Source organism: Medicago sativa, chromosome 4, assembly GCF_051527215.1.
Source record: "Medicago sativa cultivar Bolivia chromosome 4, Bolivia_mono, whole genome shotgun sequence".
NCBI classification, from domain to species: domain Eukaryota; kingdom Viridiplantae; phylum Streptophyta; class Magnoliopsida; order Fabales; family Fabaceae; genus Medicago; species Medicago sativa.
The window spans coordinates 31820376-31833889 of NC_140752.1; the positions used below are offsets into that span (position 1 = coordinate 31820376).

A 13514-nucleotide genomic window follows, 5' to 3' on the forward strand; every position below is an offset into this window, starting at 1 on the left:
AACCTGGAATTAAAAGCACTCCATAGGATGGTAGGACTAGCAAATTGTGCGTTAGAGCCTCCTGAAAGAATAATCTATGACTTGTTAGACGCCATTCTTAGCGACTGTGAAATTATTGATAGACTTTGAACAAGGAGAGATAATCATCAAGTCAAATAGTAAGTATCAAGCCTAAAAAGTCACTTCCGCAAAAGTAGCAGACTACGAGGAAACTTACAGTTCCAAGATGTGGTTAAGGTTTATAGAATTAACGGAAAGGTACGCCGAGGAAAAATTGGCAAAAGAAGAGTGGACTGAAGACGAGGAGCTTGAAGGCATGGGGATCCTGGGTACAACGTAAACGTATCTGTCAGGCTCGAGACGTAAAACTCATGTTGAATGGGAGAAGACACTTTACTTTATTTTCTCTGCTATTTTCCTTTCCAATATTTTAAGATTCATGGAAAAACAATAATAACTTGTTTGAATTTTTGCTATTCCCCATAATTCTGTTTATTTTAAATTTTGCATGAATTACATAACCTTTAAATTTCAAATTGTTTTAGTCTCAAAAAGTCGTTTCAGACCATTACTCCAGAAGACTAGATTACCCTCGAAGTTCAAGAGCATGATAACTATTGGGGTTTGTAATGGAAGATAATTATCATAATCACCATCTCTTTTATGTATTGCATAATCAGTAAAACTTTAAGCCAAATATAATCCATTCTTCTACTATAATTCTTTCTATACATGTGTTCCATGTTTGAATGTCATTTTTGCTCGAACTTACGGCCGTTCTATACGGACTACCAGTCATATTATTTTACACACGAGGAACATTTTTGGTACCTTGAGCCTTTTCAAGCCACCCTTATTATTATTAGGGTACCCTTATTATTATTATTATTATTATTATTATTATTATTATTATTATTATTATTATTATTATTATTATTATTATTATTGTTATTATTATTGTTATTATTCTTATTATTATTGTTATTATTATTGTTATTATTATTGTTGTTGTTGTTATTATTATTATCATCATCATCATCATCATCATCATCATCATCATCTTTTGCCTAACCCCTTTGGGCCTCCATGCTATAACTCTTCTGTTGTTACGAAGTGACAAATCATGTCACATGTTTGAACCCATAATGTCATATATTTGATTTTTCTTGGAATTATATAAATTTTTTACAAAAATAGGTATGATTTGAAACTAAGTTTGGGGTTGCACTTTTGAATTAGTAACATTTGAAATTCGGGGTGGGGTACCCGTAGAAATTGTTTATCAAAATGAAAAGAAAACGAATGAAAAATGTAGATAAACCATAAAAATGAGTCTACACAAAAAATAAAATAGAAATAAAGAGCCAAAATAGTTCTCCTGAAAAAATAAAAATAAAAAGCAGTTCTATTAGTACCCATCTTGTTTTGGTAAAAGGAAGGAAGGTCGGTAATATTTCATCGTTTAAGGATCCGTATGTTAAAATCTAACAACAAGTTATTTTGTCAGCCTAGTTTCCCAAAAGTATCCCTGCTTAACCTAAGCCATGTTACAACCCCTTAAGACCTCCAAAGTGTGTAAATAGTATGATCTTGAATGCTTGTTTAGAATTTCTCAAGTTCATAGCAAAGTGTATTCACATGGCGACTAGAATGCACAAATGTCGTGACCAGTTCTACTGGCTTTAAGAGGTACATACATGTATCTTGGAAAAGAGTGTGGTTGAGAGCATCAACTATCTTTTCTAAGCTTGTCCCTCTTGCATGGAAGTCATAAGTTAGTCAAGCCTATAAATGGAATGGATGATGAACTGAGCAACCTCTTGAGAAATGTATGTTCTCTGAAAAATTGTATGCAAATTTAAAATTCATTTTATCATGTTACTTGAGGAAAAACAACAATTTAAGTTTGGGGTTATGATGACATGTCATCTTACGTTATTTTCAGTATGTTTTTCAGTCATTTTAGTAGAGATTTGATTCAATAAAGAGGAATTTTAGAGAAGTTGCTCATGGTTTAAGGGCCATTTTGTAGTGTTTTCATGTCGAGTCATGTAATTCGAGTTCTTCCATAGACCAAGCAATTCTTAGGTGCCTCGTAAGTATTCTATTGAAAAATCATGTAATTCGGCAAAGCAAGACACCTCATGAAGAAATGGAAAGATATTGAATGAAGATTGAAGAGGCCTCTGAAGACAATACAAATTGGGGAAATTATGTGTCAACTCCCAAGAAAAATTTGGAAGAAGAAAGCACTGAAAAAGATGAAGACAAAGACTAAATCGCATTAGGAAGCGAAGCTACATGCCCGGGCGTGCCTTAATGTGCCTAGGGTGTGTAAAACAGTGAGCGAAATCACTTTTCTAGCACGCACGAGCGGCGAGCATGACCCCAGGCACGAGGCACGTGCGACTCCAGAAAAAATAGCCAAATGTTGTTTTTTCCATGTGGGTTTGGGAAAAAGCCGAGTTTTTCAACCCAAACCCAATTGGAAACTTCCCCTGTAAATACAAGAGATTTCATTCACAAACTCTCATTCAAGTCTTTTATTCAGTTATATTTTGAAATCTATTTAATTTTTGTACGCAAAAGGCTTAATGCCTTCACAAATTCTAGGGACTGTGACATACTTAGAAATTACGATTGAACATAAAAATAGGTTGCAGAAGTTATTCTGGTCTAATTTATGGACATTGCATATGAACTTTATTCTTTCCCCTTAGTAAGATATGGTTAGGCACATCCATTTAATCTACGTAAGACAAGTAAGGGTATGTGGTGAAATTCTAAGATTCCTAGGTAAAATTGGTTCCTTTAGATGGCAATTTAGAAATTTAAACTATGCATATGTTTCAATTATCTGTGAGAGAGTAAGTCCCCACTTTAATTAACTATATGATTGCATACATATCTGTGTAGACTTGGCAACCTTATACCATGTATAGCACGTATGACCTTTAGGGTGAATGAGGAGCAACTTAACATCTTGAGGGACGTTATATCTTACAGAACTAATCACTTAATTGGAACTCTTATCTCATAACTAATAATTGTTTGAATTAATCCAACAAGGAAAAAGAGGAGATTTGAAAAATCCTAATCGTCGCTAAAATCATCAATTAAAACCTTTAATTTTTCGCAATCAATTCAACCGTTTTGTGCAATCAAATTAAACTTGCAAACTCCACCGTTTTATTTTCTTTTATTTATTGCTTTAATAAATTTAACTAGTTTCCTAGTTTAAACGACAATCTTTGTAGAGACTATTTTACTTACTACTTTATTACTTGAAAACACTTTGGTGCACTTGTCAAATTTAGTCATAAAAGAACACTTATTTTAGGTAATTATTTAGTGACATATATTTGTCTGATGTATGATGTTTATAATATATTATAATATTATAATTAGTATATTAGAATTATTCTATTTTTATTTAGAAGACATGAACATATAAATTTAATTAATTCAATTGTAATAAGCAATTGTCCAATGAATGAATTGTATCTTCCAACGACACTATTTAAAGACTCATTCACAAAAGAAAAAACATGAAAATGAAGTGAATACAAAAAAGAATACGAAGTTGATGAATGTTTACTTGTCACTTTTTAGAATGAATGAAAATAGGGGTGTTTGTTGTTCGGTTTAGTTGAATTTTTAGTGAATGATCTATTGCCCAAACAACCAAAAGTATATGGATTGGTTTTGGTTGCATGTACACATTTTTGGATAAATCCCAAGCCTAACAAAATACAAAGACAAAATATTAAAACTTCCAAAATAAAACACTGCAAAGTGTGTTGCCATTTCTTATCACCATGTGGTAACTTTGAGAACAAAAAAACTCTAAATTAACATATTTCTAATTTGGCTTGACTTTATATATGTACTTGTTTAATAGATAAAATATTAATAAAAAAAAATAGAATATGTGAGACTGGATTGAACATGCAGGTGATCAGGTAAAAATCTTGAAATCAGTTGCTTGAACCGAACATGATCGAATTTGAAAGGTTTGGTTCGGATCTTTACCATCAATAAAATTGCTGAATACAAACACTTTAGTTTGATTTGGATTACGATTTAATTAAGTTTTACCCCATCCGATGAACACCCCTAGATCAAAATTTGTAAGATGTTTTTTATAATTATTCTCATTTAAGTCTACATGTATATTGATTTTTTTTTTATAAATAGAAATTATATATTCAAGACTGTAAAAAGAATATTTAAAATCACTTCAACAATTTTGAAACCGAAAATTTCGGTCTATGTCTCCATCCAATCGATCCCAAAATCCTTTTGAAATTGGTAAATTGAAGGTTTGTATGAATATCTACACAATTAGTTTAGGCAGCCAGCACATTTTAGTACACACGTAAATGGTGTTAGAGAGATTGCCCACACAAATAAAGAGACGAAATTCTTTTCTTCTGAATATCTGAATTTGTTGCATCATCAAAACCACATGATCAAACTGCCAATATCAATCAAAACACACCATATAGCTTTTAAATTAATGGCATATATAGAGTGACCTAGAAATAGGTACATTGTTAGAATTTACTGCCTAATGACGCCTACTATTCTTTAGTTTTAAGATTTGTCAGTCAAAATTGACACAATCCTTTCAATCATTCAACAAATCATTTTTGGGTAACTATATACTTTCTCTTAGTCTATTATTCTGAATATGATTCTGTATTCATTGTTTCGCATTTTTCTAACTTTGTAGTAGATTGATAACCCCTCAATAAGTAGTTATTGTTCAATGCATAAACTATTAGGAATTAGTGGTAAGTAGGCTTTGATTTAGTGATTACACATGTTTGGTTTGGGGGTAATCGGGAGTTGTTTGACTCTCTTTAGTCTTTGATTTTTGTTAATATTCAATTATCATTGGGTTAGAACTTAGAATACTTACCATATTTGGTGGTTGATCAATATGTTAATGTGTATATACAAATTTCTCCCAAAGATTTAATTTTTTTTGTTAATATTCAATTATCATCACAAATGGGTTAGAAAACTTACCATATTCGATGGTTGATCTATATGTTAATGTGTATATGTAAATTTTTCCCAAAGATTTAATTTTTTTTTTGTTTATATTCAATTATCATTACAAGTGGGTTAGAATACTTACCGTATTCGGTGGCTGATCTATATGTTAATGTGTATATACAAATTTCTCCCAGAGATTTATTTTTTTTGTTAATATTCAATTATCATCATAGGTGGGTTAGAATACTTACCATATTCGGCGGCTGATCTATATGTTAATATATACAAATTTCTCCCAAAGATTTAAAAAAATTGCACATAATATGTTTAGTTTTTAAAATTTTATTTTTACCTCATTTTTATACTTGAACCTAGTGTCCAAAATTTTATTTCTAGACTAAAGATCCAATTTAATCTCTCACAACTTGTTTACGATCTAATACATTCATCGTCTAACAAAAAATATAATCAAGTAAATCTCTCACATTTTCATATGGACAACAAATTAGTCTACTTTTTTCTGTATAAAAATGTCACAAACTAATTTGAGTGTTATTTTTTTTATCATAAATTAAATTCGACCGCAATGAAATTATAAGTGGCTAAATTGAATCTTAGTCTTATTTTTATATATATTACAAATAATATTATTCCTTTAGTCTTTCCCTTCAAATTAGATAATTTTATACTCACCAACCTACGTATCTTGAGATTTAATTGTTTGTATTACTTTACTTTTGGCAATTTTTAAGGGGAAAAACAGTTTATAAGCAAGACAAGAATTTTCAAGTAAGCCAACGATTTCAGGTCAGTACTTCATATAATTAGTACTTCATGTATTTCATTTTCTTTTCTAAGTAATTGACAAAATACGGAAAAGGACATTAAAATTAGCATAATTGTTTGCTCTAAAGAAAGATAATCATGCTGCTTCACACTTTCATTGCTTCTTATTCTAAACATCTCATGTGATATGGCTCAAAATCGATGGCTATGATTTGGCCACCTTGAAAGTATTAATCAGATTCTTCCAAAACCAACAATTACTTTTTTTTTTTGAGTAAAAAACCAACAATTACTTGAAAAATACTTATTTGGTCAATATTAAATTAGACACACTCGCTTAAAAAAAGTTTGAAAGAGAAAAAATAAATAACATATATTTTTAAAATAATTAAATTATTTTTTCTGTGTTTGCGCGATCAAATTGTGTGTGTTTAAATTCTTGCGATCATGTAAGATTTCCACCAATTACTTAATATCTTTATTTTATAAGTGCGAAGTATTCACCACTGTTTAACATAAATTAATCTCTCTTGAGAAATTTGTTGGATTACACAATATGAATCTCTCTTGAGAAATTTGTTTAAGATGTCGAGTCCATTACAATTCAGACCAATCACATGAAGGTTTAGTGAAATTCATGAGTTAAGCTAAATTAACTGGTATGTCACATTACTTATTCAATATGATCATTTCCAAAGTAGTCGGACCCACATAGGTTTTAACAAGTTACACAGTAAACATCGGAAAACGCGAACGTTAAAGAGCGTGTTTATAGCATTAATAAAGCTTCACTTTACTTTATTCATGCGACCTAACATGGTAAATTGAATGTGATTTTCATGTGTGTCCATTCTCAATTGTGTTTAAACCTATATACGCTATGCAAAAAAATATATCTTGAGTGTCTTATTTACTAACTTTCTTTTTTACATGAAAATCATCCCTCAAGGTCCAATTTAAATACAAGGTGCTACCATCACAAAGGAAACTCATCCTTTGGCATTACATAGTCTCTTTGATGCAAGTGCCTCTTAGTGAGATCAAAAAGATGAGGGGAAAGCCAGCTTCAGCCAAAACCATTTTATTCCTATGCATTGCATGCTTTCTTGCTGGAACACTTTTCACTGGCCAAATGTGGACAAGCCCTTCCAACCATGAAAGTACAACGCTACCGGTGGTCAGACATGACGGTGGTCACAAGCGGGTGAGTACACATAATTTGTTCGATTTAGCTTCTCTAAAGTGCGACACAATCATCTCTTAGCGTGATTATTTAAGTAATTCTATTTGTTGATACAAAAATTATCATAGTTTTTATATACGGGTGATAATTTCAACAATTGACTTTCAGATCAATGGTTAAGTGAATCTTTTAATTTAATAAAGACGAAATCGATCTTTTTTTACTAGAAGCCGAAATCAATTTTTTCTTTATTGATCGATTTTGAATTCGTCATCTTTTAAAAAATATATTCTAATTCAACACTTCATAGTTGTCATATATGGATCACAGTTTCAACAATTGATTTTCGGATCAATGGTTAAGTTAATCTCTTGCTTTAATGAAAACGAAGTAGGTTTTTTTTTACTAAAATCTGAAATCGATTTTTTCTTTAGTAAAAGCTGAAATTCATTTTGAAAACTTCATTTTTAGGAAAAATAAAATGTTTTTTTAAGGAAATGAGAGAGTATGTTCTAATTGTTTTTTTGGTGTATCTAAATGTCTCATGCTTATTTATTTTATTTTCTTCTTTCATGTAGAAAGTGATTGAAGATGGACCAGGTGATGTAATGGAGGAAGTCACCAAGACTCATCAAGCTATCAAGTAAGAAAAATATATATGATGAATTCTTGCATTGAATCTTTATTTAAATGTATTAATTGATAATCACTTGTGTGAATTAAATTCTTTGTTCACAAAATTAATAGGTCTTTAGACAAGGCAATTTCAACATTGGGAATGGAATTGACAGCATCTAAGACAAGCCAAACTAGCCAAACTGGTGGGCAGGGGCAGCATTTGAGACAACATGCTTCTAACCATAGTATACAGAAAGCTTTTGTGGTGATTGGTATTAACACTGCCTTTAGCAGCAAAAAACGACGGGATTCGATACGCGAAACATGGTTGCCTAAAGGTATGTATATGTTAACCGTCATGGGTTCCAAATCTCCGGCCGTCCAAAAAGCAAAATTCACGCGAGCCATTAGATTCCTACGGTTATATTAAGATTGAACGACTCATATTTTGATTTTATTGGATTGAATCTAAATAAATTCTAAATGTGAGTTGTTCAATGTTAATTCATCCTGTTTTTTATTCGTAGGAAATTCAAATCATCGTTTTTGAAGCCTAATTTTTTTTTAGGGCGTTGAAGCCCCATATTTAGTTTCCCATATAATTATGTTATACAAGTTTCATATTTTCTAACAAGAATATCATAAAAATCAGCATTGAAATCTTGACTAATTGTCTGTTTTATGTTTATTGTTGTATAATTGAAAAAAGCAATAAGGTTGTGCAAGAAGTTTAAAGCAATAAGGTTTCCAAATTCAAAGCCTACCCCAAACTCATAAGTCAATAATTTCTTTAAAAATTGTGATATTCCCTTGATATACAACTTTTGTAATTTTGATGTATCTCAATTATCTAATTTCCACTCCATGAATGTTATCTAGCGCAAGTGGTTGGTGCAGAATGATATAAATCCTAAAATACAAAGTTTGATTTCTAATCATAAAAAAAAAAAAAAAAAACTAATTCAAAAGGGTATAGTCTAACATCCCATTACTTGGATAATTTAATCCCATTACTTGGATAATTTATTTTTAATTCCCATGACTAATTTTGTCAAAATATGCAAAAATTGAAATAGGAGATAAGCTTAAGGAACTAGAGAAAGAGAAGGGAATTGTTGTAAGGTTCATGATTGGGCATAGCACAACACCAGGAAGCATTCTTGACAAATCACTTGATGAAGAAGAGGCAGAGCACAATGATTTCCTTAGGTTAGACCATGTTGAGGGCTACCATGAATTATCCTCCAAGACAAGATTATTCTTTTCAACTGTTACTTCTATGTGGGATGCTGATTTCTATGTCAAGATTGATGATGATGTACATTTAAATCTTGGTAAGTCTTTTTAATCATAATAATTTCATTTACAACTTCAATTACCCTGTTCTCCTCGGCCATTAACATTACGAACCGTTAGTAGTACTATGAAGCACGAACACTTTACGGATTAGGCGTATCACAGTGTCGGACATGTGTTGTGTTCGACAGCGATATGATACCGACACATATAATTACATTGAATTATGTGATTTTATCAAATTATTAGCCGTGTCTGCGTGTCAATGTCTGTGTCATGTCCGGTGTCCCGCATCTGTATTCATGCTTTAGTACTTGTTTGGATCTATTTGAAGTAAAATTGGTTCTAGACACAAAATTAATTTTAATATGTATGATGTTATTAGATATATTAGAATTGCCACTATCTTTAGAATTTCTCTACTCAAACGTAATTTTACTCTTAATTTTTTTTGTAAACCCATCATTCATGAATATGTATCAAACAATAAAGTATTTTGCATTCAACTTACTTTTAACTAAAATAAATTTTACAAAATCAATTCAATTAAGTGTTTGTTTGGATAACATTCTAAAAATTTCAGCGGAAAAGCATTAAAATTTCACCGTTGAACCAAACGTACACTAATATCAATTATGTCAAACCAAGATGAAGAATTTTCTTTTTTACATGATATTGAATATTATCAGTAAAAATTATATAACTCCTTTGTTTATAATGCAGGTATGCTAGTGAATACACTTGCTAAGTACCGATCAAGACCTAGGGTTTATATTGGTTGCATGAAATCTGGCCCAGTTCTATATCAAAAGTGAGTTCTTTTCAAGAAAAAAATAATAATTATTATCATAAATTAATTAAATAATTTTATGTGAATTAGTGACTTTTAATTTACGTGGCAGAGGTGTAAAGTATCATGAGGCTGAGTACTGGAAATTTGGAGAAGAAGGGAACAAGTATTTCAGGCATGCCACAGGACAAATATATGCCATCTCCAGGGATCTTGCTGACTATATATCCAGCAATTGGTAATTTCATCTACCTTTTAGTAAATAATTTATTTCTTTTTGAAAAATTAATTAATTAAAAATTAACTGATTATATTAGTTTATGAGCATCAAAAGCAATTTATATTGTTAGTTAATTATTACATTAATTAACATTAACATATGAACATGAAATGCAAATTTTATTGCAGGCCAATATTGCATAGATATGCAAATGAAGATGTGTCTCTAGGAGCATGGTTGTTGGGCCTAGAAGTTGAACATGTTGATGAACGTTCCATGTGTTGTGCTACACCCCCAGGTGACTTGTTACTCCATTTTTCTTTGTTAATTCAACAATTTTTTTGTACATTAATATTATTTTTTTACTGTCTTTTATGAAAATTTGTTTCACTGAAACTAAAATGTTATTGAAACCATAATTTCAAGAATGAAAAGACTAGGGGGTACAATACATAAAAAGTTAATTTTTTTTGTTTTAATATATATAAAAAGTTTAAAAAACACAAACCGACGTATTCTTTAACACACTTTTTCAACATACGTTTTTCAATCAATATAATGTGTGTTGGGAATTGTGGTCAAAAAAGTGCGTCGGAAAGTGTGTATTAAAAAGTATTTCATCCGTCCGTTTTTAATTGTCGGTTAGTAAGAATAAATTGATTCCGTTGATTTGTTTTTTTTTTCCTTCCAAAGATCAATGTTGAATGAACCATTTTTTGTCAATTACACTCTTACTTTATCAATTATATAATCTTACTTTGTCAATTATTTTACAAAAGATAGTAAATAGGTGAATGGTAAATAAAAGGTAAGAGTATATTTAAAATTTACATATTAATTAAAACAATTTTGGTTTTTATAGGTTTGTTGTTTTTTCAAGCAGATTGTGAATGGAAGGCAAGGTCAGGAAACGTGTGTGTGGCATCTTATGATTGGAAATGCAGTGGCATATGTAAGTCTGTGGAGAGAATGAAAGATATTCACAAAGCTTGTGGGGAAGGAGATGGAGCTGTTTGGAATGTTGAAATTTAATTCACAAAGTTTGGTACTTTTGCATGAAGAAGCATTGAATTCTTCTTCCTTTTGTTATTTGGAGCAATTATTTAGAGCAAGTTGTTACCATTTCGTTTAGAGATAATATGTATGGTTACCTTCATTTTGTTTGGCTTTTTAATTTCCAATGGAGTTTCCCTTATATTTTACAATATATTACTAGTAATTAGCTAATTGAAAACTTATATTATACTACATCTAAATTTTTTCTTGCAAAAGAAAATATTGAGTAACGTAAAAGGTGTGCTTTGAAAAGTAGAGTTCAATTATGATAAATAACTATAAAACTTTAGATCTTTCAGAAAAAAAAAACTACAAAACTTTAGGGCAATTTTCTTCAAAAAAAAAAAAAAAAAAAAATAGAGCAATGGCAACTTGGCAAGTGAGGGTGTGAAAATGGATGGGATGGGGTGGCCATGACATGCTAGCTATGATTAGCAAAAGCCCAAAGAGTATACAAGTAATTCTATTTGTCCCATAAAGAGACGATGAAGACACTAGTTTTTTTTTTTTTTTTTTAAGCAAGATAAATTATGTCATTTCATTAATCAAATTGTATTTAATACAATGTGGTGGAGTAACCACAATATGGAAACTAGCTTCTAACGTGTCCGCCTTTGCTAATTCATGACCGCGTTTGCTTGACTCCGCACAAACTCAACACTAGATTTTTCATAAAATTGACTAAATAAAGTTTTGCAATCTTGAATAATACTTCCAAATTATGTTGCATCATGCTTATTGAAGGCAAAATTGTCAACCACCTTCTTTAGATCAAGTTCAAAATCTATCGGTCTTAGACTTAACTTGTCGACCCATTGAAGAGCCGACAACAGACCTAAAGCTTCTCCAATATGCACCTCACACCTTGGAGTGTACTCCGTCTTGACTAACACAAAAGCACCATCGTCATCCTTGATGCAAATTTCTATACAAGTCTTATTCTCAACATTAGAAAAAGATGCATCAATGAAGAAACTAGTTTTAGCATACTTCAGAAATATGGGATTTATAAAGAAACATGAGATTAAAATGAGACGTTTTACTTACAAAAATAAAATAAAAAAATGAGAAGTTTTAAAAGTGGACGACAAAAGTCTTGTAAGTGAGAGTGATGATAAAAAATTCCGAAAATATTTAAAAGAAAATACTAAAGAGTGTCCTTATGACATTGATTAAAAGAACAATAATAGAAATATTTTGATGAAAAGTAGTGAAAAATGGTGAATTTATTTAAAAGTTCAACTAAAAAAAATAGAGGTTAAAAATTGTAGTTTTCAATGTAAAATTGCTACTTGTGATGTTTTTAACAAGTGTTCTAAAGACATTTGCATAACTCATATTGAATATCATGGAGTGTGGGTTCAAAGTCCCGATATTTTTTATTTTTTTCACGTTATGTGCAAATTTCGTCGCTATACTTTTTGAAGAAAAAAGTGAGAAACCAAACATAAACAATTATCTTATGTCTTTTTAGAAAAATAAGAAAATAGTTAGGCTTTCTAATTATTTACCGTGAGTAAGAGTGTACAAAAGACTGAGTTAGGTCCAATTTTGCGTGTTCTTTATCTGAATCTAGCATTATATAAGACCAAACAACCAATTTTTAACACTCGAACCCAACATTTTATTTGATAAAATCTAACGAGACATGGATTTAATAAATACAGGACGATACAAAGACACGACCGGATTGGTCTCAAGACAATATTTTTTTAGAAAAAAGAAAATTAATCAACAAGTATTCATATGATTCTGTCGAAAAAAAGTAACTCATGTAATAATGCTATTCAATAAAAAGAGGAGTGTTATTTGAATAATCAATTTGGTGACAACTTATTTGACAACCTTATTTTACAAAGAAAAAATACAATTATTCAAGGAAAAAAAATAAACAAATCACCAAAATTTTGTTAGAGGACAATATAAACAATAGGAACATAGTATGGTCACAATCAACCATATAACAACAGAAACAACGATATTCTGATCATGAGGTGTCTTGCTAAAAATATATATTTAACCTATCATTTCCGGTATTTCACTAGCGTCTTGTGCACTAATTTGTCTTTATTTTTTTTTCTTTTCTTTTCAAATAACCCGGTGGTTATAATTCATTTTTTAAGGTGAATAAATGAGATGTTGGAGTTCAAACTATGGCCCCTACATATAACTAAAGGTGTTTGCGATGCAGTTTGATTCGGTTTTGAGGCTAAAAGTCATCCGAATCGCAAGATAAATAAGTATGCAGTTTGGTTTGGTTTGGTTGACTTTTAAAATAAAATTCGAACCAAACCAAACCAACGTGGTTTGGATTGGATCGGTTAGTGCGGTTTTTTAGACAATAATTTTTTTATTTTCCAACATTAAAATCAAATTAAAAAGTTAAAACACAACATATTTTCAACAATGTTTTAAATTTCATCCAACATTACAATTTTATTTTCATCCAACAATGTTCCCAACTACGTAGACCAAATTTAAACGTGGAGTAATCCTATTTTGTAAAAAATACAAAAGACTAAAATTTTTATTATTCTCTAAGAGTTCAAGTAGTACATAAA

At 30.4% G+C, this 13514-nt stretch overlaps 1 protein-coding gene across 4 annotated transcripts; it reads left to right on the forward strand.

Annotated features, from left to right (window-relative positions):
• The first annotated feature begins 4504 nt into the window (after nt 1–4504).
• On the forward strand, nt 4505–11153 carry LOC146928772 (putative beta-1,3-galactosyltransferase 8). Of its 4 annotated transcripts, none has more exons than XM_085700990.1 (10): nt 4505–4656; nt 5757–5811; nt 6740–6994; nt 7552–7616; nt 7721–7929; nt 8668–8925; nt 9611–9698; nt 9790–9915; nt 10086–10195; nt 10781–11153. In XM_085700990.1, the coding sequence occupies exons 3-10, from the start codon at nt 6809–6811 to the stop codon at nt 10927–10929; spliced, it is 1191 nt and encodes a 396-aa protein (XP_085557116.1). In that variant the 5' UTR covers nt 4505–4656; nt 5757–5811; nt 6740–6808; the 3' UTR covers nt 10930–11153. The 4 variants fall into 4 exon arrangements, with proteins under 4 accessions (XP_085557116.1, XP_085557114.1, XP_085557113.1 ...); XM_085700987.1 differs by having other exon boundaries at nt 4561–4656; nt 10760–11153; XM_085700988.1 differs by lacking the exon at nt 5757–5811 and having other exon boundaries at nt 4528–4656; nt 10760–11153.
• Nucleotides 11154–13514: the final 2361 nt, after the last annotated feature.

What these genes read in the sequence shown, in the direction of transcription:
- LOC146928772 (XM_085700988.1), top strand. Translation starts at nt 6,809, where the DNA reads ATGCAAGTGCCTCTTAGTGAGATCAAAAAGATGAGGGGAAAGCCAGCT. An exon ending in AAGACTCATCAAGCTATCAA is followed by an intron (nt 7,617 to 7,720) that starts GTAAGAAAAATA and finishes CAAAATTAATAG; the next exon opens with GTCTTTAGACAAGGCAATTT. An exon ending in GTGTTGTGCTACACCCCCAG is followed by an intron (nt 10,196 to 10,759) that starts GTGACTTGTTAC and finishes TGGTTTTTATAG; the next exon opens with GTTTGTTGTTTTTTCAAGCA.